General features: G+C 49.9%; 10 protein-coding genes across 12 annotated transcripts; 5 read left to right on the top strand and 5 right to left on the bottom strand.

Annotated features, from left to right (window-relative positions):
- Positions 1-752: 752 nt before the first annotated feature.
- On the bottom strand, positions 753-2,085 carry LOC122617058 (retinal homeobox protein Rx). Its single transcript, XM_043792727.1, has 3 exons — positions 2,060-2,085; positions 1,696-1,961; positions 753-1,636 (listed from the first exon to the last, which is right to left on the bottom strand). The coding sequence occupies exons 1-3, from the start codon at positions 2,083-2,085 to the stop codon at positions 879-881; spliced, it is 1,050 nt and encodes a 349-aa protein (XP_043648662.1). The 3' UTR covers positions 753-878.
- Positions 2,086-2,968: 883 nt separating this feature from the next.
- Positions 2,969-4,324, top strand: LOC122617064. The gene is made up of 3 exons (XM_043792739.1): positions 2,969-3,557; positions 3,648-3,971; positions 4,031-4,324. Exons 1-3 carry the CDS (start codon positions 3,471-3,473, stop codon positions 4,274-4,276), a joined length of 657 nt encoding a protein of 218 aa, XP_043648674.1. The 5' UTR covers positions 2,969-3,470; the 3' UTR covers positions 4,277-4,324.
- A 14-nt stretch (positions 4,325-4,338) lies between these two features.
- On the bottom strand, positions 4,339-5,587 carry LOC122617069. Its single transcript, XM_043792753.1, has 3 exons — positions 5,396-5,587; positions 5,003-5,313; positions 4,339-4,949 (listed from the first exon to the last, which is right to left on the bottom strand). The coding sequence occupies exons 1-3, from the start codon at positions 5,451-5,453 to the stop codon at positions 4,857-4,859; spliced, it is 462 nt and encodes a 153-aa protein (XP_043648688.1). The 5' UTR covers positions 5,454-5,587; the 3' UTR covers positions 4,339-4,856.
- Positions 5,588-5,851: 264 nt separating this feature from the next.
- Positions 5,852-7,082, top strand: LOC122621709 (inositol polyphosphate multikinase). Its single transcript, XM_043799667.1, has one exon. The coding sequence runs from the start codon at positions 5,965-5,967 to the stop codon at positions 6,898-6,900; it is 936 nt and encodes a 311-aa protein (XP_043655602.1). The 5' UTR covers positions 5,852-5,964; the 3' UTR covers positions 6,901-7,082.
- A 333-nt stretch (positions 7,083-7,415) lies between these two features.
- On the bottom strand, positions 7,416-11,867 carry LOC122621699 (splicing factor 3B subunit 1). The gene is made up of 3 exons (XM_043799656.1): positions 11,727-11,867; positions 10,870-11,561; positions 7,416-10,794 (listed from the first exon to the last, which is right to left on the bottom strand). Exons 1-3 carry the CDS (start codon positions 11,752-11,754, stop codon positions 7,492-7,494), a joined length of 4,023 nt encoding a protein of 1,340 aa, XP_043655591.1. The 5' UTR covers positions 11,755-11,867; the 3' UTR covers positions 7,416-7,491.
- Positions 11,868-12,108: 241 nt separating this feature from the next.
- LOC122622208 (protein Notchless) lies at positions 12,109-13,868 on the top strand. Its single transcript, XM_043800521.1, has 4 exons — positions 12,109-13,147; positions 13,203-13,553; positions 13,609-13,735; positions 13,793-13,868. Exons 1-4 carry the CDS (start codon positions 12,172-12,174, stop codon positions 13,803-13,805), a joined length of 1,467 nt encoding a protein of 488 aa, XP_043656456.1. The 5' UTR covers positions 12,109-12,171; the 3' UTR covers positions 13,806-13,868.
- On the bottom strand, positions 13,758-16,058 carry LOC122622140 (pseudouridine-metabolizing bifunctional protein C1861.05). The gene has a single exon (XM_043800392.1). The coding sequence runs from the start codon at positions 16,002-16,004 to the stop codon at positions 13,902-13,904; it is 2,103 nt and encodes a 700-aa protein (XP_043656327.1). The 5' UTR covers positions 16,005-16,058; the 3' UTR covers positions 13,758-13,901.
- Positions 16,059-16,932: 874 nt separating this feature from the next.
- On the top strand, positions 16,933-19,845 carry LOC122615903 (proteoglycan 4). Its single transcript, XM_043791082.1, has 2 exons — positions 16,933-17,093; positions 17,162-19,845. The coding sequence occupies exon 2, from the start codon at positions 17,170-17,172 to the stop codon at positions 19,741-19,743; it is 2,574 nt and encodes an 857-aa protein (XP_043647017.1). The 5' UTR covers positions 16,933-17,093; positions 17,162-17,169; the 3' UTR covers positions 19,744-19,845.
- A 52-nt stretch (positions 19,846-19,897) lies between these two features.
- On the bottom strand, positions 19,898-20,791 carry LOC122615912 (translocator protein). The gene is made up of 2 exons (XM_043791093.1): positions 20,390-20,791; positions 19,898-20,330 (listed from the first exon to the last, which is right to left on the bottom strand). Exons 1-2 carry the CDS (start codon positions 20,726-20,728, stop codon positions 20,112-20,114), a joined length of 558 nt encoding a protein of 185 aa, XP_043647028.1. The 5' UTR covers positions 20,729-20,791; the 3' UTR covers positions 19,898-20,111.
- Positions 20,733-26,474, top strand: LOC122615884 (intraflagellar transport protein 140 homolog). Of its 3 annotated transcripts, XM_043791061.1 has the most exons (9): positions 20,820-20,864; positions 21,027-21,138; positions 21,195-21,327; positions 21,406-21,645; positions 21,729-22,327; positions 22,392-22,552; positions 22,609-24,764; positions 24,821-25,931; positions 25,992-26,474. In XM_043791061.1, the coding sequence occupies exons 4-9, from the start codon at positions 21,499-21,501 to the stop codon at positions 26,327-26,329; spliced, it is 4,512 nt and encodes a 1,503-aa protein (XP_043646996.1). In that variant the 5' UTR covers positions 20,820-20,864; positions 21,027-21,138; positions 21,195-21,327; positions 21,406-21,498; the 3' UTR covers positions 26,330-26,474. The 3 variants fall into 3 exon arrangements, with proteins under 3 accessions (XP_043647004.1, XP_043646996.1, XP_043646988.1); XM_043791069.1 differs by lacking the exon at positions 21,027-21,138 and having other exon boundaries at positions 20,733-20,864; XM_043791053.1 differs by lacking the exon at positions 20,820-20,864 and having other exon boundaries at positions 20,939-21,138.
- Positions 26,475-26,989: the final 515 nt, after the last annotated feature.

Genomic DNA, 26,989 nt, shown 5'->3' with positions numbered 1-26,989 from the left:
AAAACAGTGTCGAAATCGTTACTTGTGCTCTTTTTTCTCCATCGCGAGGACCTCGTTGAGAGCAGGAGTCGTTCAGTAGGAGTGCTTAGGATCAGGACCCGCAGAAGTCCTCGTTGGTAGCATTAAATGGAAATTACAGCCAGCCAGTGGACTGGTCAGAGACCAGGGAAGAGCAGGGAGCGGTCTTTGGTAATTGTTGAAAAGCAAAGCAAATGTTATTGCCGAACAAACAGAACTGAAAGCCGAAATCCATTCAAATCGCACAACTAGCTTGCCTCTAATCCGAGCCACAAATAAGGCGTGTGCAGGGGGTAGGGGGCGTGGCAGGAGCGTAGGGGGGTTCCTTTGTTGGGCACACACATGCGGAATCCATAAAAGCTAGAGCTGAGCCTGGCCAGAAAAGGTACCCGTACTCGTAGTCAAGGACCCGTTCCGTTCCGTTTCGATTCGAATGTTTCGAATTTCACAAATGTACACTACGAAAAAGATTCTATTTTAATAATTCTATTACTCTTTCAAATCAGAAAATTTGTATTCAAATGCTATAAATTTTTAATCATTAATTTACAGTAAACCACTTTTCTGTTAATCAAGACACATTTCCAGGACTAAAGTAATACAACTTCTGAAAAACTAATATTTAGTACTAACATTTTCGTAAATCGAGCTTTCAAATATTTGTAGTCAAGTGTGGCGACCTTGTTTGGTCTTGAACTTAGGCATTAACATTGACTAGAAAACAAAAATAGAACTAGAGCAGGTTTCGCACGTCTTCTCCCCCGATCCACACTTTCCTTGCAGTAGGTTAGGAGGTGAAGTTTGGATTTCCTTTACATAGAAATACGTTACACTAAGCAGAGAATTCGCCTAAGTTGGATTCACAAAACATCGCTAGTAATGACACTACCGCCCACTGGGCCGCCCTCATGCTGGTGATGATGCAGTTGCTCTACAAGATCAGCGATTCCTTCGACTCCTATGCTCAACGAGGGCAGCGACTTGTCCAGCACCAAAAGCGAGGGAGGCGTTTTGGGCTCGCCCTCCTCCATGCCGAAGGAGGACATGCCGATCCCCTCCAGACACAGTTCGTTGGAGGATCCGACCAGCTGGGAGTGAGTCCCGTAGACCTGCATCTGGGACTGCTCCATGCTGAGAATGCAGTCCGCCTTGAAGCTGTCGATCGTGAACTGGTCCACGTCCACGCTGAGAAACTTCATCTCGTCGTAGGCGGAGGAGCCATCGGTCATGTCCAAGCTCAACGACGCGGCGAACTCCAGACCCGGATGAAGCTGGGGATTCTGCTGCTGTTGCTGCTGCTGGTGGTGGTGATGACTCGAACCCTCGGCGTGAATCGGATCCGATGGAAGCTGTTGAGGCGGGTGCTGGTGGAGCTGATTATCGGAGTCCATCTGCGGTTGTGTCTGCGCTTGCGTTTGAGGAGGATATGTGGACCACTCCATGGAGAGGCCGCTGCCACCCCTTTCCAGTCCCAGGTGGTCAATGTTGAGGTTGAGAAATATATTCGGCGATAGCCTGGAGGGCGACATGGCCCCCGTGCCGTAGGAGGCCTTGAGTTCGTTGTCAAGGGAGTTCGAGGATTGCGGTGGGGTATCCGGCAACAGGGTTCCACCTCCACCTGAAATCAATTTAGATTAAACATAGGTAGGTGATGGGTACCAAGAAATTATTCCTTACCCAATGCACTATCAAGTTGGCCCAGCACGGCGCTGTCGTCGTAGGCCACATCGAGATCCAGCGTTCCCTCCTTATAATCCCCGCCAAGGCCCCCGATCTTCTCCTGCTTGCGCCACTTGGCCCGCCGGTTCTGGAACCATACCTGCACCCTCGCCTCCGTCAAATCGATCCTCACGGCCAGCTCCTCCCGGAAAAACACGTCCGGATAGTGTGTTCGCTGAAACGCCCTCTCCAGCTCCTGCAGTTGCAGTGTGTTAAATGTGGTTCTACAGCGATAGAGATTCTCGTATTAATGGTTATGTATGAATGTTTAAAACTAGTCCAGTTTTTGGTTATATTCCGCGATATGTATCCGGGTATATACCTGTATCTCCGCTGCTTGCGCTTCATTGTGCCTTTGTCCATGCGAATCCTGAGCTTTCTGTGGGTGACGCAGATTTACGGAGTGGGTGGCGACGTAGTGCCCACTGAGGTGTGGATCTCGCTCAATCTCAATATCTCCCTCGGCGAGGATGGGGCTCTTCAAGCGCGTCGTGACATAGTCGCCGTGTGTTTTTCTATTTTTTAACGATTTTCGTCGACACTTCGAGGGCTTCGCGTCGCTGCTTCTTCTCGCTTTTCCGCTTCGACAAATTCCACGGCGGAAAAACTGTACAACAACAACGACGAAAACACGGATGAAGTCTTTGGAGCAAGAAGGCAGCTGCAGGCTCAGCATAAGTCCGCCACCAGGGTAATCTGCATCTCCTCCGATTCCGATTCCGAGTCCCGACTTCCCTTGCTCGAATATAGCTTCAGCTCTTGATGGCGATGTCAGATTGTCCAGCTGTGCATGTCAAACCTTGTGGCACGGGCAATGTTCTTGCCTCGACGACGCGAATTCGACTGAGGAGGATTTTGGATTTCCACGGGGAACAGTGACAGTGCGTGCAGTCCGTCGACAGAAGCCGTAGAAGTCGTCCATAGTCCACTGGAGCTCGCACACTCGCGGACTCCCTACACGTAAGGGTCTATACGATGTCTGAAAGGTCTGACCCGATCTAGCCTCTTGGGCAGTCGTTCTAGCCGGTCTTGTTATGCCAGTGGCGCTGCTCCTGACCCAAGCTGGCCCAAGTGGGAGACATAGTGAGCTCATAATTTATGGCAACAAGAGTGCAATTCGTAGTGCCTTCAGAGGATGTGCATAGTTGCATATTGTTTTACAAGTTACTTAACTTACTATTAGTTTTACTATCCTTCCAATATTAGCAGTTTATGAACACATGACCTTAAATCGGAAATCTATCAACAATGTGGTTTCCTCTATTGAGGGGAAATCCGGAAAATAAAATACCATCGGAAGTCCATTTTCACCCAGCCCCTCCACTCAAAAGTATGCTATGGAAATTCCATTTCGGAGCCGTTTCGGAAAGCAAAAATCCAGAAACCCACCCTGGTCAACGTCATCGATGGGAGGAGATCACATTGCCCTTTGCCTCTGTACACATGTCTGGGTCAGTGGGCTTCTTTTGGCTACTCCCACCGCCCAAAGTCCTCCACCACAGCCGGCACTTGAGGCCTTAAAGCCATTTCCCCATTGAAAGCAGCAGAGAAGTATAAATAGCCAAGGGACTCAACCCCATCAGCCGGGCCACTTGAGCTTGGCGTGGTTGCCATTGTTGTGGTGTCAACTGTTCAGTCCATTGTTCCATCCTGTCCAGGTGACGAACCGTAATGGATGCTGCTGCTCTCATCTCTGTCACAAAAGGTAATCCGAGAGGCGGCTTTTGTCCTAAATGGATATAAAAGTGCGGATACTCCGTGGCCACAGCCGCAGAAGGAGTATAGCGCTGGTCAGGCACAGATCGAGCAGGATGCCGTGGGTAAGTTCTGTCTGGATGAGAGCCCTAGAACTACAACGGAGGGAACTAAGGATATACTCTGAACTGAATTCATTTCAATTCCATTCCAAGTTGCCCATTTCCATTACGGCGCTGGCGCTGCTAAGCCTGACAAATAAAGGAAGCGCCAGTCAGTACGGCAGCGATGGAGGTTTTGACGAGGTGGTGGGTCTAAGGAGTCTGGAGCAACACGCGGAGGAGCAGCAACCCGATCGCAGCACATCAAAAATGCTCAGTGCCCTGTTCGGATTCAATCCTAGCACTCCGCATCCAACTGAGATTGCGATGGTCATGCCTCATCAGCTGCCGCCCATGTACTACAACGATTTCTATGAGGATCTACTGACCACCAAACGCAACGATGTCCATTCCGCTGGCTGCGACTGCAAAGTTACGGTTTGTTGGGATACCATTTAGCAGCATCAGACGTTTATAATTATATTATTATCTTCCAGAACGAGCTCGTGGATCTGGGAGGTCTGCACTTCCCTCGTTTTCTGATGAATGCCGTTTGCGAATCGGGAGCTGGACGGGATCTGGCCAAGTGCTCGCATGGATCCAATTGCCGGCCACTGGAATATAAAGTAAAGGTCCTGGCACAGGCCTCTCAGTCAGACCACTCCTATTCGTGGATGAACAAGGATCAACCATGGCAGTTCAAAACCGTCACCGTAACTGCCGGCTGCTTCTGCACAAAGTGATTGGATGGATGTGAGCAACTATCATATGTGAATGTGAATTACTTGTATATTAAAGCGCCAAAAAGACGTCAAAGTTGCTTTATTGTGGGGGAGATTCGATATGAAACAGATTATTTTTTGTAAGGCTTTAATTCGATTCTTAAATTACTTAATGTATTTGTTTGAGCTTTCTCTTGTTTTGGGAAATTTCGTGCCCGGAATTTGTATTCATTAATAAAATTCTAAAAATAAGCAATGAATAATTAAAATAGCGCTTTGTGGTCATTGATGTATAAAAGTTTTCTCAGAAACATGAAATGTCTAAAAAATTAGAAAACTGACACGTTAAAAAATATAAGTTTTAAAACGTACAGAAAAAATTAATTCCTCGGCAATTTCCAAATATTATATACCTTGTTGAAAGTGTGTAAAGTATGCTTCGCAAGGCATCAGGATAGTAATTGGAATTACTTCCCAACTGAGTCAAGGCACTTGGACGGTGTACCGGTAATTCGAGTGTGGAATCTACTTAGCTTATGGACGGCTTCTTTTAAATAATACAAAAAGCGAAATGTGCTTGGTATAGTATAGGCTCTTGAGGCTAAGAGCGTGACATAAGCCAAGTTCCAAGACCTAATAGTGCGGCGAACAGGGTGAAACAGACTCCATAGCCTTGTCTTGAAGGAGCGCCACTCTGTAACAATTCGGATTAGTTGGTAGTCCCAGTATTATGTATTTGTTACCCACAATCACAAAGTAGTTGCACCGATCTCCCTTGCAGCACTCATTGCACGCCCAATCCTCGTACCAGATGTGGGTACAGTAGAGCTGCATATACCGCTTCCTCTTGGACTGGCACTGCTCCTTGGTCATGCATCTCTTGGAGACGTAGTACTGCTTCAGGGCACCCTCCGAGAAGTACGGCTGGGATCCCCAGCGGATCTCCGTGCCGCAGACATTTTCAAAGGGCTCGCAGGTCTTGATGGTGTTCAGGCACTTTTCCGTGTTGCCCGTCTGGTTGGAGCACACATAGCACTCCAGACCGGCCACGAAGTTTACTAAAAATAAGTAATTTATTGGCGTGGTTCTAAATAGTTTATAGGTGTGGCCCAAAGTCGGGCTTCAAAACAAAAAACTCACCTTGCGAACACAAGTACACTGCGGCGACCAACACCAGAGCTATCTCCCACGATTTCATCGTATATCTCGAGTAATTAACGCAATCGATAGATAGCGGATAAGCTCAAGGTAAATAGGCGAGTTAAATTAACAAACAAAACCACTCCCAAAAAAACATTAGCAACAAATGAGAAGAGCGTGCGTTTTGCAACACCAACTTCAAGCCGCTTTGCAACACTGAACAATGCCAAGTGCTGCCACCTGTGGCTCTCAGTTGTAACAGCTTTTTACTGAAAATATAATTGGGATTAATGTTGTTCCAAATATTTATAAACCAAAAAGAAGTAATAATGCTATTTTGAAAGGCAGCCAGCTAATAGTTCTCGAATGTTGAAAAAAAGCTTTGCATCTTTCCAACATGTTCCCGAAAAAAAGGATAGATCTGGCGGTTAGCAAGCCGGTTAGTCATCACTGATTCAGAGTGTTAAGTGCGCGCTTCATTTTCTGCGTGAGATTTGCAAAGGCATTCCGATCGCCGCCTTCAGTGGTGCTGCTCCTGGACCAGACTACTGGATTACTACCACGCCGTCATGGCCAAGAGTGATCAGGAGTTGCCCGAAGGATTCCGCCAGCTAAGGACACAGGTTGCAGGTCACACATTCGAGGAAAGCAACTCGGAGGCAGTGGGTCTTCTGCAGGACTCAAAGGCCGGGTGCGTACTGAAGCCCCTCGGGAAGCCGGAGTGCGGTGAACGGGAACTGCGCTTCTATGAGTCACTCGCTAACGCAGGTGCTTCAGGTGATAATGACCTCCTTGCACTGCTCCGCGGTCACGTCCCCCGATTTTACGGCCCCCTAAAACTGGTTGTGAATCGGCGTGAACGCACGTTCCTGCGCCTGGAAGACCTTACGCGATCGTACGCAAAGCCGTGCGTCATGGACGTCAAGATGGGTAAACGAACCTGGGATCCAGAGTCCTCGGTCAACAAACGAAAGCTGGAGGAGGCCAAGTACGTAATGTGCAAGCAAAAGTTGGGACTTTGCTTGCCGGGATTCCAAGTGTATCTTCCCAAGGAGGAGCATACTCAGGAGACCACAATCCTGCGCCACGGGAAGGACTATGGAAAGAGCTTGAATGTGGAGGGATTCAAGCAAACTATGGCGCTGTTTTTCAATGCCAGCACAAGTGATTCCAAGAGCAGGAGAGCAGGATCGGAGCTGCTTTTAAAAGAAGTACTCCGCCAGCTGCAAGAGATCCTATCGTGGTTTCAACGGCAGCGACTGCTGCATTTCTATGCCAGTTCTTTGCTCATCTGCTACGATTATTCAAGACTGGGCGACCCATCGAAAAGCCAGTCCTTGATAAACGGCTACCACCAAAATGAAGATGATCCGGCCACTTGGGTGCGGGTCAGAATGATCGACTTTGCTCATGTTTATCCAGCAGAACAGGGCCTGCCGGACGAGAACTACATGTTCGGTCTGCAAAGCCTGATAGAAGTCGTCCAATCAATACTCCACCGATGATGATCAAAGCGGACCAAGACCACTCAAAGATGTAGAAGAAGTTCCAATCTCATTGCAATGAGACACTTTTGTATTATCGTCTAAGCCAAAAGATTAGTCCACAGTAGATGCCCACCTGTTTAAGGATTGCGGAGCTACTCTAAACGTAGAATAAAACCAGATTTTTAAAAATTGTATATGTACTTCAATTCGAACTTATGAATGAGACTATGAGGTGGATGATGGTACTAAGAGGATGATTCATTACAAGAATATTATTTTCCACGAAATGACTCCACAAATATGAGAAATGGATGAATTGGCAATGAATCGTCTCTGTATTATCTGTAGAAGTTCTTCAGACGGACATTACAAATATTTACACTTAATATAAATCTATCTTATCTGTTTGAAGATAAGCCGCATGCGAATGTGATTCGAGATTATTCATGTAATAATTCAAGATCCAAAGATTTTCTGTACTTTGCGGCAGGAAAAGCTAGTTTTCTATAAAAATTAAAGAAAAGATCAAGTGATAAGTGATTTGAATAGTTTGGATTTATATATTGGTATCTTAGAGAATCCTACTACTAGCAGATAAGCTATTACAATTTATAGCGTGTAGTCCAATTCGTACCGCTCGTACTGGTTCTTGGGATCATTAGTAATCCGCGGATAGCCGGCAATCAGAGCATCCTGACCTCCAATGTACAGCGAGTTGTAGATCTTCCAGTAAACGTCCCTCACTTTGCGGGCGGGATGGAAAAGTCCCTGTAGCGTATATTGCAGGATCTTAATGGGTCCCAGAGATACCCTTAGCCCGTCCACGGAATCCATGAAGGCTTGCACAAGATGGGGGGAAGTTTCAAAAATATTGGGCCACACGTAGTTAAGAAGGTGCGTCAAAGCATCCTCGCAGCCGAAACCATACACTCCCAGTGACATGTGCTTGATGGCAGAGCAGGCGGTTTGTCTGTGGACAAGATCTCGGTCCATGAGGGCATCTTCCAGAAGCGGACAGACGGCGTATATGTAATCCTTGCCCATTTCTCCTATGTATTCAAAGAGGAAAGAAAGGGACTTCAGAACACCATTCTGAACGTTTAGCTCGGGCACTCGGTACTCGTTCATCAACGCAGGCAGCACGGTAAAAGGACGACAAGACTCGGCGACGATAGCAATGGCCACTGTGGTGCACACGCGGTTCTGTCGCTCCTGAACCTTGAGATTATTCAGAAGTGTAGCGAGCACGTCGTGGGGACCAATGGCCTTGGCAATGTAGCCAAAGGTGTTCACAGTGGCTCTCCTAATAGCCTTCTTGTGGGCCTTGAGCAACTCCAGCAGCTCAAAACAAATTCGCATCCACTCGCGAGCAGACACATACTCAGGTCCTCGATCTGCAATTCGTCCCACCAGGTCAATACAGTTCTCCTGCACTTTCTCGTGACGATTCTTCAGGATGGGTGTAAGTCGGGGCAGTAAGTCCTTGATAGGCGGTGTCATCTTTGTCATGCCAATCACGTTTACGATGGCTTTCAGCGCTCCCAGGATGCTACCCAATACTTCGGGATACTCCTCACCCAAGTATTCATAAAGCACAACGCCCAAGTGACCCATTAGCTTCTCCTCCTGGCACGTTTTCATTACTACCGCTATCCTGGAGATCAGATCCGCCGCTTGCTGACGAACTTTCGCGGATTTGTTGTTCAACCGCCAGAGTATCGTTCCACAAATTTGGGGCAAATAGGGTTTGACTCGCTTGCCCAGCTGATTTACGATGGTGCCGAAACCATTCAACATCACCACATCCTCGGTGGTCTGTTCCTGGAAGGCGTACAGAATACCATCGATGAGCTGCTCCTCCAAGCGCGAATCGATGTCTGCTGCTCCTAGGTTGCCCATGATCTTCTCCACTGTTTCCATCACCATTTTCCTGTACTGTTCGTTCTCGTCCTTTAGGTCATCCACCACACGATTGATGATCTCAGAGGCGCCCACCTTGTTCGCAATCTCCACGGTGGTGTCCACCAGCTGGCGGTAGTTACGTCTGTCCAGCGCCATGCGATGATTCCAAAAGAACTTGAAAAAGTGCGGAAGAATCTCCTCTTTGATGTACTGCGGCTCCACACCATCGGTGGCACAACATTGCTTCACCACCTTTAATACAATCTTTTTCATTTCCTCATCTGGAGACTGGAACTCACGGATAAGAATCAACATCACTTCTCGCGTATAGTAATTAGCGTACTCGGCATCCATCAGGGGAATCAAATAGCCAATAGCTTTGAGGAAAGCGGCCAGACCTTTTCCGCGATGGGTGCGAATACCCTTCCAAAGTGGCTTCAGCACGGAATCAAAGGACTCAATGCCGTACGGAGTGGCGGCCTCTGCCAAAGCAGCAATGGCCAAGGCTGTAATTGTGCGTACCTTCTGTTGCTCGTCCACTAATCCGTGCTCGATAATCTCCACCAGAGCTTTAAGATGCGGCAAAATAGCACATCCCATTAGGATAGCAATCTGCTGGACGATTTTTATGCCTGTGTGGCGCGCTTGCCAGGATTTCTTCGACTTGCACACGGCTTTTAAGAAGGGCAGTAAAGAGGGAATTCCCAAAGCTGAGGCGACAACGGCAAAGGCACGCGCTGTGGTGTTTCGGACATACTCATCGATGTTGTCAATATCGGGTCTCATAGTGGAGATCATGGTGGCCAAACCAGCGGCCTTGGCCAGATTGGAAATGATTTCTCTGCCTTCTATGCGGGCATAGTGATCTTCATCAATCAGCAGCGGTTCTATCACCACCAAAATCTTGTGCACATAGGGTCGCACCAAATCGTCCAGTTTGTACAAAACACGGTCAATTACCTTCACTAGTAAATGACGCTCTTGATCCTCCAGTGTGGGCGACATAAGCAAAGGAAGAATCTGGTTGAACAAAGGTCCTGCTCCGAACTCCCTTGCTTTGTCCGTAATCTGCCTCAAGGCCGACTTCCTCATTGGTGGCGAACCGTTCTTGATTGTCAGCAGTAGCTTCATTATCTTGCGCTCCTTAAGTTCCTCAGGCGATAAAGAATCTTCGTTCACGTCTACAAGGAGTTTGTCAAAATATTGCGCATCCTCGGGTTTCATGAAGGGGAGATTTTGCCCCTTTGGTTGGTTGTCCATGAATTTGGCATTCTTATCCTCCACCTGAATGAAGAAACCGGCTGGAGTGCCAGCAATCGGCGTTGGTGTGGCCATTAGCTTCCTGCCGGGAGTGCGCAGTGGAACATATCCAGCTGGTGGAGGTAGAATTTTGTAACCAGGCGGAAAGATTTGGTCCAGTTCTTCGTCTGTGTAAGGCCTGTTTCTCTCGTCGATCTCCTTTTCCCAGCGATAGGCTTGCAATTGCTCGGGCGTCATGGCAGCCAGAGCTCCCGCAGAGGGCGTGGCCATGGCCATTGCCTTGACTCCGATAGGAGTACTGCCTCCGGGCGTCAGCATAGGAGTAGCATGTCCCGGAGTCGCATGTGGCGTCATACTGGGGGTCATGTTTGGAGTCATGGCACTAGCGTTTGTGGGCGTTATAGCAGGCGTGGCGTTCGAGGGTGTTTCATCCCAGCGAGAGCGACGTTTGGAGGCACCAGGGGTGGACTCGATTGATATGCTTTCCACGCCGGCTCCGCTGCCTGTGCGATCTGGCTTTGGAGTCTCGGCCCATCCGCTGTGTCCGGGAGTCTCACGCTCCGTTTTCGGGGTCTCGTCCCAGCGATTCCGGCGGGCCGACTTCTCGTGTCCAGGCGTCTCGTGTCCTGGGGTCATAGCGTGGGCCGGAGTGGCGTCCCAGATGCGGGTGCCCAGTCCCGGAGTTGCTCCTGGCGTCTCGCTGCCCTTGTGACCCGGAGTCTCATCCCAACGGTGGTCTCCAGGAGTTTTCTGCGGGATAGAATGAATATATTTGGTCGTTCATTAACCATAAAACTTCTCCAAATTGTAAGTGAAAATACTCACATCTTCCCAAGTGGGGGTAGCTGCGCTGCTTGGCGTAGCCACCTTAGCCGGAATAAAGCTGTCGCTGACCGTCTGATCCCATCTGCCTCGCTTTCTGCCGCCGTCCTTTGGGGCAGCCAAGTCCCCATTCGAAGCTGACGATGATGTAGCGGTCTTCACCAGAGTGCCCTCCTTGGTCTTCTCCAGGATTCTTCGGCGGAGCTCAGATTCCTCGCCCTTCAGCATCTGCTCCCGCATGATGTCCGTGTAGGTGCGAGAGCCCACATCCGGAGTTTTTCCGCCATCGGCAAAGGGATCCGCTCGGTCTGGGGAGATGATAATGCGACGTCTCTTCTGCCTGTACTCATCCTCCCTATCGGCAATCGTAGGACGCCTTCGGTCTGCCATGGGATCCACATCCTCCTTGCCCTGGGTTACATCCTTCAGCACAGAAGTTGGCGCCGTGTAGGTGGTGCGTTTCTGGGGAACAGGGAAGCCGTCGTCCTCATCCTCATCCACCTCCTCCGCATCGTTGGCCGCAATGGAGGTGTTGTACCCCTCGTAGCGCCCCTTCCCCTTGGCGGCATCGTCGTCGTACAAGTCGGTATCGAAGAATCCTCCACTGTCCAACAATCCCACGCCGGCTGCCGCGGCAGTGGTTTTGGCCAGCTCCGTCTTCTTCTCCTGAATCACGCTGATCTGTGCCTCGATATCTGTGGAAAAAAGTGGTTGAAAATAATTGATTTTCATAGGAGACAACCAGCCAGGAAAACCGGGCGATCCACATTGGTGTGTGCTGTTGTTTCAGGGGCGCATATAAAATGCTCAGGTATTGCCAATGCCGGTGGTTTTCAATCGCACGTGTTTATTTCACTTACCTTCATGTGTTCGCGGTATATTTTCCATTTTTATAAAAACTTTACCAAGAGAAGACGGCGTACATGTAAAACAGTGTTACCAGATCATTGAAGCTCCTGGTACCAGTGTGGTCGAGTATATAATACCATTTACATCATATCGACCAGTGTGTTATCGAGTTTGAGGAAACATTCGATTCCTTAGAATGTACTTTTTATTTCGCCAGTTGTTGAAAATAATCTGGCAAAATATTATGCAACACAAAGCTTGATATGAAACATTAATATTTTGAACAGGGTTTTTAAGCAAATATTCCATTAGAGAACTATAAAATATCAAGCGAAACTCGTGTCGACATGTTAAGCAAAATAATCGATAGCTGCCAGACCAGCTGAGCTGCCAAATAATTGCTCATCACTAACGAATAAGTCGCGGCACGTGTTTACTTTTGTTTTGACCGCGAGAATGTTGGCCAAAAAACAGAAAATGCAGGATGCGGACGCGGAGCAGCAGGCCGCGCCCCAGACGATACAGGCACGCCTCATTTCCGACACGGGCGAGGAAGCGGGTCCGCCAATCGACCTGCCGGCGGGAATCACCACCCAGCAACTGGGTCTGATATGCAACGCTCTGCTGAAAAACGAGGAAGCCACTCCATATCTCTTCTTCGTGGGCGAGGATGAGATCAAGAAGAGCCTGGAGGACACATTGGACTTGGCTTCAGTAGACACGGAAAACGTGATCGATATTGTGTATCAGCCACAGGCGGTTTTTAAAGTGCGCCCGGTGACGAGATGCACAAGTTCCATGCCGGGACACGCCGAGGCGGTGGTTTCGCTGAATTTTAGCCCGGATGGCGCTCACCTCGCCAGTGGAAGTGGCGACACCACAGTGCGATTATGGGATCTTAACACAGAGACACCACATTTCACCTGCACAGGTCATAAGCAGTGGGTTCTGTGCGTATCGTGGGCTCCGGATGGCAAACGGTTGGCCAGCGGGTGCAAAGCTGGCTCCATAATTATTTGGGATCCGGAAACGGGCCAGCAAAAGGGGCGTCCCTTGAGTGGGCACAAGAAACACATCAACTGCCTCGCCTGGGAGCCGTATCATCGGGATCCGGAGTGCAGGAAACTGGCTTCTGCCAGTGGTGACGGCGACTGCCGGATTTGGGACGTGAAGCTAGGCCAGTGTCTGATGAACATTGCTGGACACACAAATGCTGTGACAGCAGTGAGATGGGGAGGAGCGGGCCTTATTTACACCTCCTCCAAAGATCGTACAGTGAAGATGTGGCGAGCTGCTGATGGAATCTTGTGCCGGACATTCTCTGGCCACGCTCACTGGGTAAACAACATTGCGCTGAGCACCGACTACGTTCTGCGCACTGGTCCATTCCATCCGGTGAAGGATCGCTCCAAGAGCCACCTTAGCTTGAGCAGTAAGACTTTGTTTACTCCATAGTGCTATATACCATTAAAAAAATCGTATTACAGCTGAAGAACTGCAGGAATCTGCCTTGAAGCGCTACCAGGCCGTGTGCCCTGATGAGGTGGAATCCCTGGTTTCCTGTTCGGATGACAACACCCTCTATCTGTGGCGGAACAACCAGAACAAGTGCGTTGAGCGCATGACAGGTCACCAAAACGTGGTCAACGATGTGAAATATTCGCCGGATGTAAAGCTGATTGCGTCTGCTTCGTTCGACAAGTCAGTGCGTCTATGGCGGGCCAGCGATGGTCAGTACATGGCAACCTTCCGAGGTCATGTGCAGGCTGTTTACACGGTAGCCTGGTCTGCGGACTCCCGCTTGATTGTTTCCGGTAGCAAAGATTCAACACTGAAAGGTAAGCACCTAGTTTCTGTGTTCTGCCCCTAGCTAATACAAATCTTCTCACTTAGTATGGAGTGTACAGACCAAGAAACTGGCACAGGAGCTGCCTGGGCATGCGGATGAGGTGTTTGGAGTGGACTGGGCGCCCGATGGCTCCAGAGTTGCCTCTGGTGGCAAGGACAAAGTTATAAAGCTGTAAGTTTGAATAACGCGATTTACTTTAACAATATACACATTAATTGTATCTTTCAGATGGGCTTACTAACCAATCGTTATCTTGTACACGGTAAGAAAATTCTTAGGAATAAAGTACAACGTCCTGAGTAAATGCCTTCGTTCTTTTTGGTCATCAAAGTACCATCTATACGCTTTGCTGTTGGATGATCCTGGCAGTTTGCTTGTAGCGATTCTCAAATGATTCTTGATTTGAGAAGTACGTTGTGGGAACCGCTGATTCGGACTGTAGGGCCTTTTCCGCGGCTACAAAACCGCCGGCAATGCACTCGTCCAGGGTTCGCCCTCGCAGCAGGGCAGTGATGAAGCCCGCGCAGAAACTATCGCCCGCTCCGGAGACATTAACAATATTGTGAACCATAGGAGCGGGATAGAAGCGAGTACAGTGTGGCGGTGTGGTCTTGCTTACATCCAGGAGCAACCTAGCATCGTGTTCCGCATCCCCTCGATAGCTGAGTAGCACCCCGTGGTCACTCAGCGTAGCTATGATGCAGTTGAAGTGGCAGTCGATTTTTTTGATTAAGGACTTTGCTTGGTGTACAAGTTCCGCTTGCGGCTGCTTGGAATCTGGATTCCATGTGACAGTTTCGCCAGTAATGGCCTCCGTAATTGTTTTCAACTCCTGCAGATTCGGTTTGATCAGGCGTATATTCTTGGTCAACTCCGGCAGCAGTTTGAACGGTTTCCCGGCTATGAACATATCCGTGGGCTCGAAGAAGACTGGAATCTTGTTGATTTGCGCCTGTTGCAGAATGCTGGCCATCGCCTGCTCCGATATGTTGCTGTCCATGACAATGAGAGGAGCTTCTCGAAAGAGTTGGTGGTGCGCTTGAAGGGTCTCGGCCGTAATGCTCTGGTGAATTTCCATGTTGCCCAGAATCAGCTTGCAGTCTCCAAATTTATCGAAGATTAATGAGCACAGTGAGGTGTTATGGTTGTCTGCCACAATAAGGCCCCGCTGCAGCGCCTTTGGCATCATCTGAAGAAGCGTTTGTCCCATCTGGTCATTTCCCACGGCGGAAATTAAGTTCACATCTCCGTACAGCTTGTATATGCCCTCGGCTATGTTCCGACCCACTCCTCCAGCCGCCTGTTTAGCTACCGCGGAGTACGTGGCTCCATCAAGCTTCATGTCTCGTTTCTGGTCGTCTACCTTAAAAGAAAGATCAAGGATGGATGCTCCCACAACCAGGGGCTTTTTATCGATTGCTTTTCGGACTGGGCTTTCCAGCTTTGCGGACACGTCGCAGAGCGATGCAGCAATTCGAGCAGCCACCTTGGCATTGTTTTTGATCAGAGCTATGTTAGACTTAAGACTCCTTCCTTCCGTAATTTTGGCTATGGCGGCCAGCAAGAATGGAGTTACTTCCTTGCCGGAAATTCCCTGGGCCTTGGCTTGGGCAGTTGCTTCCTTGATGGCCTTCTCGATTTTGAATTTATCTGCAGCAAACTCTTCCGGGATGGGAACTCCAATTACCAGGCCTGATTCCATTTTCAATTCCCGCCAAGATCGCAGCAGCTCTGCTGCCTCCTGGGCATTCTTAAGGTTATAAGGCACTGTGCAGCCACTGTCCCGTGTGTAGAAATCCGGAAAGACGCCACCAGGACTGTCGAAACTGGCCACACACACGCCCTGCGTCTCCAAGTACTCTAGCGTGCGGGGAATGTCCAGGATGGATTTGACACCGCTGCATACCACGGCCACCGGAGTGCGTCCCAGCTCGGTGAGATCGGCAGACACGTCAAGGGATTCGTGGCCATCGCGATGGACCCCGCCAATTCCACCAGTGGCAAACACGCGGATGCCTACACGATTGGCGATGATCATTGTGGCAGCCACGGTGGTTCCACCACTCTGTCTCCTGGACACCACAAAGGGCAGATCTCGACGGGAGCACTTTATTACCTGATCCCTGGGCTTTTCGGCTAGCGTAGTCAGCTCCTCACGAGTTAGGCCGACCCTGATGCGCCCGTCCAGAATACCGATGGTGGCGGGAATGGCTCCATTTTGCCGAACTTGCTCCTCCACCGCCAGCGCCGTAACGACATTCTCCGGCATTGGCATCCCGTGCGTAATGATGGTGGACTCTAGGGCCACCACCGGCTTCTGCAGCTGCAATGCGTGCCGGATCTCGGGGTGCAGCACAATATGGTCATGCTGGCGGTGCAGACTCCGGCGCACCAACCGCACGGCGGGAAACGGGAGCAGGAAACATCTCCGGAGCAACATCGAAATCAAATCAAAACAAATCAAACGCACGCCTGCTGATCCTACGGTGCTGCACAACGTGACCGTTTTTTATAGCTAGTTTCTAGCTAAAGCAAGAAGAGCGCCTGGGATTCACTTTCGATAACGACACTGGTGTTCGATAGGTATTTATCGGTTTCTACTTGACCGCGGACATTTAAATTATGTCCTTACTGTAGGGACCTGATTTGATCCGCGGGAGGATCCTAAAACTATATTTAGCAACAGAGATAATCAAATGTGAAATTTAATTTATTTATATATTTAAGATTGTTTTATTAAAACGTGTATCAGTCCCATAGTTAAAACCAAAATGTTTAGTTGACAGAATACCTAATTCTTTATTATGGTTGCTTATTTTTTTTTTAATTGTTAAGGCAGAATAATAAAAGAGACTATTTTTATAAATACGGCATCAAGAACGTACATATTTTGTTCACATCTTAAAGTGAATTGTTTGTCCTGTACAAATTATTCTGAAACCGTATATGCAAAGTTAACACTACTTAAATATTTTTTTGATTGACAACATAGCAACATACATACATAGCTTGCAATGCATTTCAGAATTTATTATTCTCTCTTATCAAACATCCCATATAGCAAGGGATTCTGCGACCGCAACAGCCAGGAGAAAAGTTCGCATTCTATTTTAGGGACCCATCCATTCCCATCCCCATCCCATGTACCATCTCGGACCCATCCCACTCCCATCCGCATCCCATCCCGAGAGGCGTCTGCGGTTCAACAGCCGCTTGGGCATCGCCTCATGCCGAGAAATCGCACAAACTAAACTGAAGCAAGGCAGACCAAAGGCATCGGCATAGGAAATGTGGAGCTATTTTTAAGCACTGGGGCGACATTTTTCTTGTTTTTCGCCGACTCGCCTGCGAAAACACACAAAAATTTGCGAAAAAAAGAGCAGGCCGCACGATATTAATAAAAGCAGCGCTGCTGCTGCGATGGATTTGTTGGATTCGGGTGGTTCTGCTAGCGGTGGGCCCGTCCACTGCATTCGTGATTTCGGCCGTGGAGTTGCACATCGTGTCTCTGTAGCTGGCCAAAAGTGAGGTGACTTCTTGGCCATTTTATGTAATATACATGCGGTAGCTAACGAACGAATCCTTCTCCCCGACCAGATTTCAACATGAATGTGGAGAAGCTGAAGCGTCTGCAGGCCCAGGTCCGGATCGGCGGCAAGGGCACGCCCCGTCGGAAGAAGAAGGTCATGCACCAGACGGCGGCCACCGACGATAAGAAGCTGCAGAGCTCCCTCAAGAAGCTGTCGGTGAGCACCATCCCGGGCATCGAGGAGGTCAACATAATCAAGGACGACCTGACCGTGATTCACTTCAACAACCCCAAGGCGCAGGCCTCTCTGTCGGCCAACACCTTTGCGGTCACGGGCCACGGCGAAACCCGGAAGGTGGTCGAAATGCTGCCGGACATCCTGCCCCAGCTGGGCCAGGAAACGGTCGTCCAGCTGCGGATGTATGCCAATGCGATGAACAGCCAGAAGGGAGCGCCAGGCAGCGGGGAAGGAGCTGCTCCAGCGGAGGAGGATGACGACGTTCCCCAGCTCGTGGGCGATTTTGATGAGGTGGCCAAGGTGGAGGCGACCAAGCAGCCAGTACAGGAGCCTAAGGAAGCTGGGCAGAGTAAGCCAAAGGATAAGCAACAGCAGCAGCCCAAGAAGGAGCAGAAGCAGACACCGGAGTCCATCAAACCCAGCGAGATACCCAAAGAGAAACAGGAAAATAAGAAGGGACAGGCCAAGAATAACAAGAAGAGTGATCAACAGGGCAACAAGGACAAGCCAAATAAAGGCAAGGATCAGGCCAAGGGTCAGCCTGCTCCTCAAACCAACAAGGAAATGACACAAGCTGCAGAAGCTCCAAAGCAGAATCTTCCAAAATCCGCGGTAGAGCCGAAAAAGGATCAAGTGCTTGCTGTTGATCCGAAGATCGAAGCAAACGCTGCGATTCAAAAGGCGGAGCAGCCCAAGCCCGCTGAGACCAAACCCACTGACCAGAAAGTAGGACCTAAGCCGGCAGAGAAGCAGGTGGAAAAGGCAAAACCAATTGATCAGTCCAAAACCAAAGAGCCCAAGGTGGAACAGCTGAAACCAACTCAGAAACAAGTAGATGTGAACACCCAGCCTAAACCCACCACAGAAGGAACTGAAGCTAAACCAGCAGTTGCAACACCAGAACCCCAGAGGTCCGGTCCTGCACAGACTTCGGGAAAGGCGCCAACTCCTCCTGCTGTCCAGACTCTCGCCCAGATTGTGGCTTCAGAGCCCGCAAAGCAGGGAAGTCCTGCAGAGAAACCAGCCAATGAAACAGCTGCCGCTCCCAAAGCTGAGCAACAGAAAAAGGATTCGTCTTCTCCAGCCAAGGTGGAGGCAGCAATTACTCCAGCTGCACCATCACCAGTCACCACTGCTGAGCCACCCAAGAGTGCTCTCAAACAGGATTCACCTCCAAAGGCCGCTCCCAAGCAGGGTACTCCACCCAAGAATGCTCCCAAACAGGAATCACCACCACAGAGTGCTCCCAAACAGGAATCACCACCACAGAGTGCTCCCAAACAGGAATCACCACCACAGAGTGCTCCCAAACAGGAATCACCACCACAGAGTGCTCCCAAACAGGAATCACCACCACAGAGTGCTCCCAAACAGGAATCACCACCACAGAGTGCTCCTAAACAGGAATCACCACCACAGAGTGCTCCCAAACAAGATTCAGCGCCTAAGAGTGCTCCCAAACAGGATTCCCCACCAAAGCAGGATTCCCCACCAAAGGGTGTTCCCAAACAGGATTCTCCACCAAAAGCTGTGCCGCCACAACAAAAGTCTCCACCATCACCAGTTAAACAGGATGCACCACCAGCAGAAGTCGCTAAAGTTCCAGTTGCAGAAGTTATCAAAACGCCAGCACCGGAAGTCACCAACGTTACTCAGGCACCTCCACAACCTCAAGGTCCGGCTGCACTCCCTTCTGAAAAGCCAGTGGATGCGCCAAAGGTAATTGAAGATCCAAAGGCTGCACCCAAGAAGGAATCACCACCACCCACTAAACCAGTGACGGTCCCAGTTCCGTTGGCACCTGCCACTCCTGTTGAGGCGCCATCTCCTTTGGCTCCCTCCACTCCGCCAACGACTCCCACATCCGTGCCACCATCTGCAGCGGCAGTGACCCCACCATCTCCCGCCACGGTGACTCCTCCATCGCCCGCTGCAGCTACTCCGCCTCAGAAACAGGCGGCGGCTTCTCAAGCGAGCACCAAAAAGCAGGAGGCAGGTCCAAAGCCAAAACAGCAGCAGCCAGCCAACAAGCCACAGCAGGCGCACAAGCAGCCACCAGGAGGAGCAGGGGGATCAGCTGGGGCAGGAGGGAACAAGGCCGTGCCGAAACAGCCGAACCCAAACGCCAATGCCAAACCAGCAGTTGCTCCAAAGCCAGCACAGGCTACTCCAAAACCCGCTGCTGCTTCTCCAAAGGCACCCGCCAATCAGGCAAATCCACAGCAACAGGGAAGAGCAGCAAACAAAGGCTCTCCTCCAAAGCAAACAGGACCAACTGGAGGGCAGCAGAAGTCAGCGGCGAACGCCCCGAAGGCCACACCCTCCCCGAAAGCGAGCGCCTCTCCAAAAGCCACCTCCCCGAAGGCTGGAACTCCTCCCAATCCCGCTCCCGCTTCTGGGGGTCCTAACTGATCCTCCTTAAATCTCTTTTTAAATCGGCTCCCTTGCATTTTAAACTCACGCGCATTTTCAGAACCCATTTTCGCCTTCGGTAGTGTTTCATGAACCCGGGTACTAACAGTTGTTTTATAATTTGTGGCCTTTACATTTTTGAATAAAATTATGATTTGAATAATTCGATTGTTTAATTTAACATATAATAACATATAATAGCGAATTTTTGAACGTGCGACAACATTTTATACTTTGAATTTACCTCCACTAAGGCACTGCTTATCGATATTCCTTTCAACTAGCCCAACCCTGGTTCGATAGGTCCTAAAGCTCTGCAAATTGCGCGACAGAAATCAAAAACTACTGGACTTACGCCCATCCTGGGCCTAACTAGACTTTGCGTGGCTGCCCGAGGGCTTCTCCTCATCCTTGGGCGCCTCCTCCTTCTCCGGGTTCAGTTTCCAGATGGCGTAATTCAGAGCAGTCGCGAATCCCAGCCAGGCTACGTAGGGTACGAAGAGCAATCCAGCGGTCTTGTTTACACGGTAGAATAAAACGCCGCAGGCGGACGCGGCGGCCGTGAGCGCGACTATGTCAATAAGGCCCTGGCGGATGAAGTGGATTAAACATAACACCCAGGTTCGGTGATATCAGCAGTACTCACGCCCTTGATGTTGTGCTGCCCGAAGAAAATGGGAGTCCACGCCCAGTTCAAGGCCAGCTGGGTGCCGTACGCGATCAGGGGCAGTTTGGCCGCCTCGCCGGCGAATCCTCCGCCATCCCGCCACACCAGGTAGGAGCCGTAGCCCATTCCGGCGTACAGGGAGATCCACATCGGTGCAAACACGGCGTTGGGCGGCTTGAAGGACGGGAACTTCAGGTTGGCGTACCAGGTCTTCAGGTGCTGTCTGGTCAGCCGCCCGTTGTAAATTCCGCCCAGATTGGGCAGGATTACGGCCCCGGCGATACGGAGAATGTTTCCAGCACACGGACGATCAGCCATTTTCGGAGTTCGCACTGCAAATGAGGCGCAGTAGTGGCGAACCTTCTGGTTTCACTGTTTTGTTTGCCGGTGATTTCATTCGATTGCACGAGTATTGCATGTTAACGGTGCGAATACGCGACGTATGATTGTGTGGGTAAGCTCCAGCGATGGCAATTCGGCTAGTTTCAAACTATCTAAAGTTTGTGGAAAGCAACTTGAAACTTCCTGTTTATTTATACAATCGTATGCTATTGTTTTTTACGTGCTATCTATCTGTTTTATGATGTACATATCTGGCTTTTTGGCGAAGTCGCAGTCATTACCGAAGTCGTTCATAGCTGCTTGTCACATGTGTAGGAGAGAAGCACAATGCTTATCAATTGATTCCCAAATGACGTAATGAATGAGTAATTTGGTCGATTTATGAAGTAATTATTATAATTTTATCTATTTCGAAATTATTTGACAACATCTTCGTTCTTAGGTGCCGGAATCACCCTGTAGACTATCAGCTTTAACAATACCCGTTATGTTTTGAAAATTAGAACTTTGTGTTTTGAGAACCGTACTTGCCGCCTGATACGTGAATAACTCAAAAAGCAAAGAGTTATTTGTCGGTAAGTGAATTAATGGTGAAATAAAACTATTTTATATATTTTAACTTCTTTGTATTCTTGAAACACCTGGTTAACTAGCAACCATGACAACCGTTGCTAGACAAACACATTTTTCTTCTGTTTTGGCTCCTGCCGAAAAAGTGCATCCACTAAAGGTGGTAAACCGGCGTTATGACTCTCTACTTTGACACGAAAATCGAGTTCCTGGACTCGGATGCAGTCAGCACCATCAGCAGCTGGCATCCCAGTGAGCCGCTCTTCGCAGTGGCCTCTTTTAGTCCCGAAAGAGGCGGTTCCGTGACCATTTTTGCGGATACCGTGAGTACTTCGAGTCGGAGACTCTGTTCTAGCATACCCTGCCAAGAATCGGAACGTATATAATACGGAATCTCGCTTTGCAGGGTGAGCCTCAGCGGGATGTGACGTACCCGGTGCACGCCACCTCGCAGGCGACTGCACTATGCTGGCATCCGGAGAAGGCGCTCCTGGCCAGCGGTTGGGAGCACGGGGACATCCATGTGTGGTTCGCAGGACACAGGGAGTTTGCCAGCGTGAACGCACCCCACAAGGCAGCGATCGTCCTGCTGCAGTTCAGCGAGCAGGGCGGGCGGATGGTCACGGCGGATGCCATGGGCCTGGTCACAGGATGGCGCTGCGATGGCCAGTACCAGTTCCTGACCATGTTCTCCCACGATTTGCGGGAGGTGTTGCTGCTGATCTGCTTCCGCCTAACGGTGGAGAGCGAGGTGCGCGAGGAAATGGCCAATCTGGCCAAGGCTGCAGTGGCAGGCGATGAAAATGCACTGGATACCCTGACCAATTGGAGACCCCGCACAGCAGCCCGCAGCATGACGCACTCGGGTGTTAGGGACAACCACTGCTTCTACGCTTGCACCCAAGGAGGAGTGGTGTACTACATCAACCAAGGAGGCGCCTGTGTCGAGGTGATGAAGTGCGGCTCTCTGCCTCCCATTGTCCAGATGTTGTGGCACCCAAAAAAGTAATGTGCTGCTAGGGTTGGAAGGTCAAATGTGTACCTGAACTGTAACTTTATTCCATTCTAGGGACGCTGTAATTTGCCTGATGGAGGACTTGACTGTCACGCTGTTCTTGGTGGAATCCACGGGCATCCTTACTGAGCTGGATCGTGTGAAAATGAGCGGACGTGGAGGAGGTCGGCAGGGAGGCATCGCGTGGTCTGGAAACTCTCTGGCCATAATAACAGGTGGGATATATTATCCGATTTTCCACTTCTGTGCTACATTGCAGTCTCATCTTCAGGCGATTTTTTCGTCCGCATTTGGGACATCGAGAGAAGCGACAATTATCTATTGAAAATGGATCTACCCAGTGGCAACCAGCCAGGTTCATCCATGACCACTTTAAGTAATGGCACCATGTCCTCGTCCAACCAATTCTTCAGCCATGACAGCAGCGAGAGCAGCAGTGTGCTTTGCAAGACACCAAAATACAGCCAGATGAACGGAGAAATTTTCACCTGTTTGGCATATAGCTCCACGGGACAGACCCTGTGTGCAGGAACATCTCAGGGGAATGTCTACACCTGGAAGAGGAGCGGCAGCAGACTAGTCGGCGCCCCTGAAGACGCCTGGCAGCTGACGAACATATCTTCTGTGAGAGGAGCCATACGCAGCTGCGAGTGGGGATACAACGAGCTTGCCAAGCCCTGCATGCTGGTCAACTGCCTTTCCAATGTTTTCATGCTAAAGGAGCAGCCTCTACTCGCCGTTCATACTCGAGAACTCTGGGCAGTTCAGAGGTCAGCCAAATCAGTGCAATTGACGCACTGCAGCGGTCGGGAGACCACTGTTCAGTCCGAATTTGCGGTGACTGCCATGGCTTTAAGTGAACTTAGTTTAGTGATGAGTAATGGCAGAAGCATATCGTCGTATAGCCTGCAGAAAGTGGAGAAGAGCTTGGATGAGTTCGATGAGATCCTGCAGACAGTGGAGGGCACCTCCCCCACCACGGAATCTACCGCCACTCCGTTAAGTCTTAAACTCCTGCAGACCTTTCCTGCCGAATGTTTATCCTTGAATCTGTTCAACCAGAACATATTTTGTCTGGGTAGCAGTGACATTTTTGTTTACTCCGTGGGGGGAGTGGTGCTCCACCGCATGCAAGCCAGCGATATTGAAGGAAAGATCATCGGCATGGATTTGAGCGGCTGCTATCTCTCGGTATTTACTATGAATGGATATGTGAAAGCATACGATGTGTCTAGGCACGATCCCAAGCTGCTCTTTCCCAGCAAATCCGGTCACGACATTTTCGATGACTTCGGGGAGTTCATTTTGGTCAAGTGCAACAGCTCGGGAAGCCACTTGGCCATGGTGATAGCCAGTAGCAATTTTACCCCTATATCCACTTTGTTCTGCTGGGACTTTGAGCGCAGTAATCTTCTTGAGTATGGACTACTGGAGCAGGAAACCAACTCCAAGAAGGAGTCTTCAACAAGTCTGCCGGTTCGGCTTTTCTGGGATGCAGAGGAACCTCGTCTCTTGGCTACTGAAGTCAAGTCCATGATTCAGAAGACCCTGCCCCAAAAGAACTCCTTTCAACCCAGTCATTTCGTGCAGTCAAAAGTCATCCTTTTATTTTATTCCGAGAAAGGCTGCCTGAATGTCCTTGAAACACAAGCCATGAGCCCCGGCTCCCAGTTACTGAACCTTTGTGTACCCAACGTGATCCGGCTGAGGATCAATACGATGGAGGAGCAACCTCTTCAAGATTTCGTCGACCTACAGCAATGCAATCCAGTTACGAGGAAGCAAGTCCTGAACTTCAGTCTTTATGTGGCAGAGGGAAATATGGATATGGCTTATCGCAGCATTCGCTCGATACAATCGAAAGTGATCTGGACCAATCTGGCTAAGATGTGCGTGCACACCAATCGCTTGGACGTGGCCAAGGTGTGCATGGGTCACTTGGAGCAGGCCCGCTCCGTTCGTGCCCTACGGCAAGCCATTGAAGATGACGATCTGGAGACGGAGGCCAAGGTGGCTGTTTTGGCGATAGAGCTCGGAATGATTGAGGAAGCGAAGGATCTTTATCGGCGGTGCAAGCGTTTCGATTTGCTCAACAAGCTGCTCCAGTCCATTGGGCACTTGGATGAGGCAGTAGGGCTGGCCGAGACCGAGGATCGGATTCATCTGAAGCACACCTACTATCAAAAGGCGCAGGAGTTGCGAGAGAGGGGGGACATCAAGGGAGCTCTGGAATACTTTGAAAAGACCCAGAATCCGGCGCAAAACATTACCCAACTGCTTATGGAAAATCCTGGCGCCATGAAGCGCTACATCCAGACCACCAGCGATCCCAAGCTGCTTAAGTGGTGGGGCCAGTATATTGAGAGCTCCGGCGACATGGATGCTGCTCTGGCTGTCTACCACAAGGCGGAGGACTGGTTCTCGCAGGTAAATTAGTAAGGCTCTAGGATACCTCGAAAAGCTAACATCCTGTTCTTCCCAAGGTAAAGATACTTTGCTACCTAGGTAAGATCTCTAAGGCAGACGCGATTGCCAGGCAGTCGGGGGATCGGGCGGCCTGCTATCACTTGGCGAGGCATTACGAGAACGTGGGCAAGTTCCAGGAGGCCATCATGTTCTTCACGCGTGCCCAGACCTTCAGCAACGCGATCCGCATCTGCAAGGAGAACGACTTCCAGGAGGAACTGTGGACGGTGGCCAGCTCCTCCAGGCAGAGGGACAAGGCCATTGCGGCTGCTTACTTTGAAGAGTGCGGAAACTTCAAGCACGCCGTCGAACTTTACCATCGAGCTGGGATGCTGCACAAAGCCCTCGAGATGGCGTTCGAGTCTCAGCAGCCAGAGATCCTGGAAATTATTGCCTCCGACCTGGCGCCCGAGTCTGATGCTGAGTTGATCAATCGCTGTGCGGATTTCTTTTGCAGCATCGAGCAATTTCAGAAGGCTGTGCACCTGCTGGCCAAGACCAGGCATCTGGAGAGAGCCTTGGGCATATGTTCTGAGAAGGGCGTACCCGTCACGGAAGAATTGTCCGAGATGCTTACTCCGGAGAAGGGGGAGTTCGAGGAGGCGACTCGAGTCCACATTCTGGTACAGCTGGGCGAGCTCCTGCAGCAGCAGGGCGACTACCACAGTGCCACCAAGAAGTTCACCCAGGCTGGCGACAAAATTCGGGCCATGAAGAGTCTTTTGAAATCGGGCAATACGGACAAAATTATTTTCTTCGCTAATATGTCGCGACAACGTGAGGTCTACATCATGGCTGCGAATTATCTCCAGGCATTGGACTGGCAATCGGATCCCCAAGTGCTCAAGCACATTGTAACATTTTACACAAAGGGCCAGGCCTTCGATTCGCTGGCCAACTTCTACGCCATCTGCGCCCAGATCGAAATTGAGGAGTTCCAGGACTACGGTAAGGCGCTAACCGCCATGCAGGAAGCTGCCAAGTGCTTGGAGAAGCTCAGCCACGCCCAGCACGTCTACAACAACCTACAGCGCACGGTGGCGGACGTTAAGGCGATCCTAGAGATCCAGCAGGCGTTGCGAGAGGGCGATCACCAGCTGGTCATTGGATCCTGCCGCAGCATGCTGAGTAAGTCGTTGCCCCAAAATCTGCTCCACTTACATTAACCCCTTCTGTTTTCGAACTTAGTTAAGCCCGAACTGCCGCCCATCCGCCATGCCCATATCTTGTCCATGCTGATCCGAGCCCTGGTCTACGTCAAGGATTACTCTGAGGCGGGAAGAGCTTTGAAGGAACTGACCGTAAAGGACAGCACGTGGAGTGCCTCAGGCCTCCTGGATCGCGGCATTGTTCACAAAATTGCGCAGGAGTGCGACTTGGAGTTCGATCTCATCTGGAACGCGGGACGCCAGGTGACCGCCTCCACCAGCGGCACGGTTGTCACGGGAATGAGCAGCACTTCTGGCATGACGACTACTGATGATGACGAGGCCGATGACGAGGAGATCACCGAGGAGCTGCATTAGATGATATACGGATGATTTATGGGCGATGCAGAACTAGTCACGGCTCCTTCCCGCAGAGCGGATAACACGTAAATAGGCTATTGTATCTGTAAATCACAGATAAAGTTATTATACAACCTAAATTAAATACTATTATTTAATGAAATGTTTCAACCAGGGGATATTTCAGGGAAACACACTGATTCGTTAGCTAATGCTAATGCGAACCCGATTAAATAACCAGAAATTATTCTTAAAAGAAATTATAGCATGACTATGCAGCAAACAGTGGAAAGCACCTTTTCTCAAGTGAACTTTAAGCGGTTACAGTTTTCATTCAAAACGAACAAGTTACGTATTTACATTTGTATAAAGCAGTATTGCTTATATTTACATACATATATTATATATTGTATTTAAACCCCCTTTGGGCCATTTGGTTTTATGAATGAACCGCACGATATACGCAAGCCTAGTAAAAGCTTTCGATTCGAAAACAAATGTATGTATGTACATGCTATGGGAATGGGTTCAAGTGACCGACGTCACATCAAAGCAAATATAAACAGCGATATGGATTTGAATCGGCCAATCTGCCGGCGCCAGTCGAAAAGAGAAAGAGAGCGGCCCATCCGTGAATCACTTGCCCAAAAGCGTCCGCGTCCTCAGCTATGTATGAAA

The sequence above is a fragment of the Drosophila teissieri genome, chromosome 2L, assembly GCF_016746235.2.
Source record: "Drosophila teissieri strain GT53w chromosome 2L, Prin_Dtei_1.1, whole genome shotgun sequence".
Taxonomy (NCBI): domain Eukaryota; kingdom Metazoa; phylum Arthropoda; class Insecta; order Diptera; family Drosophilidae; genus Drosophila; species Drosophila teissieri.
This window is presented reverse-complemented; position numbering and strand designations above follow the sequence as displayed.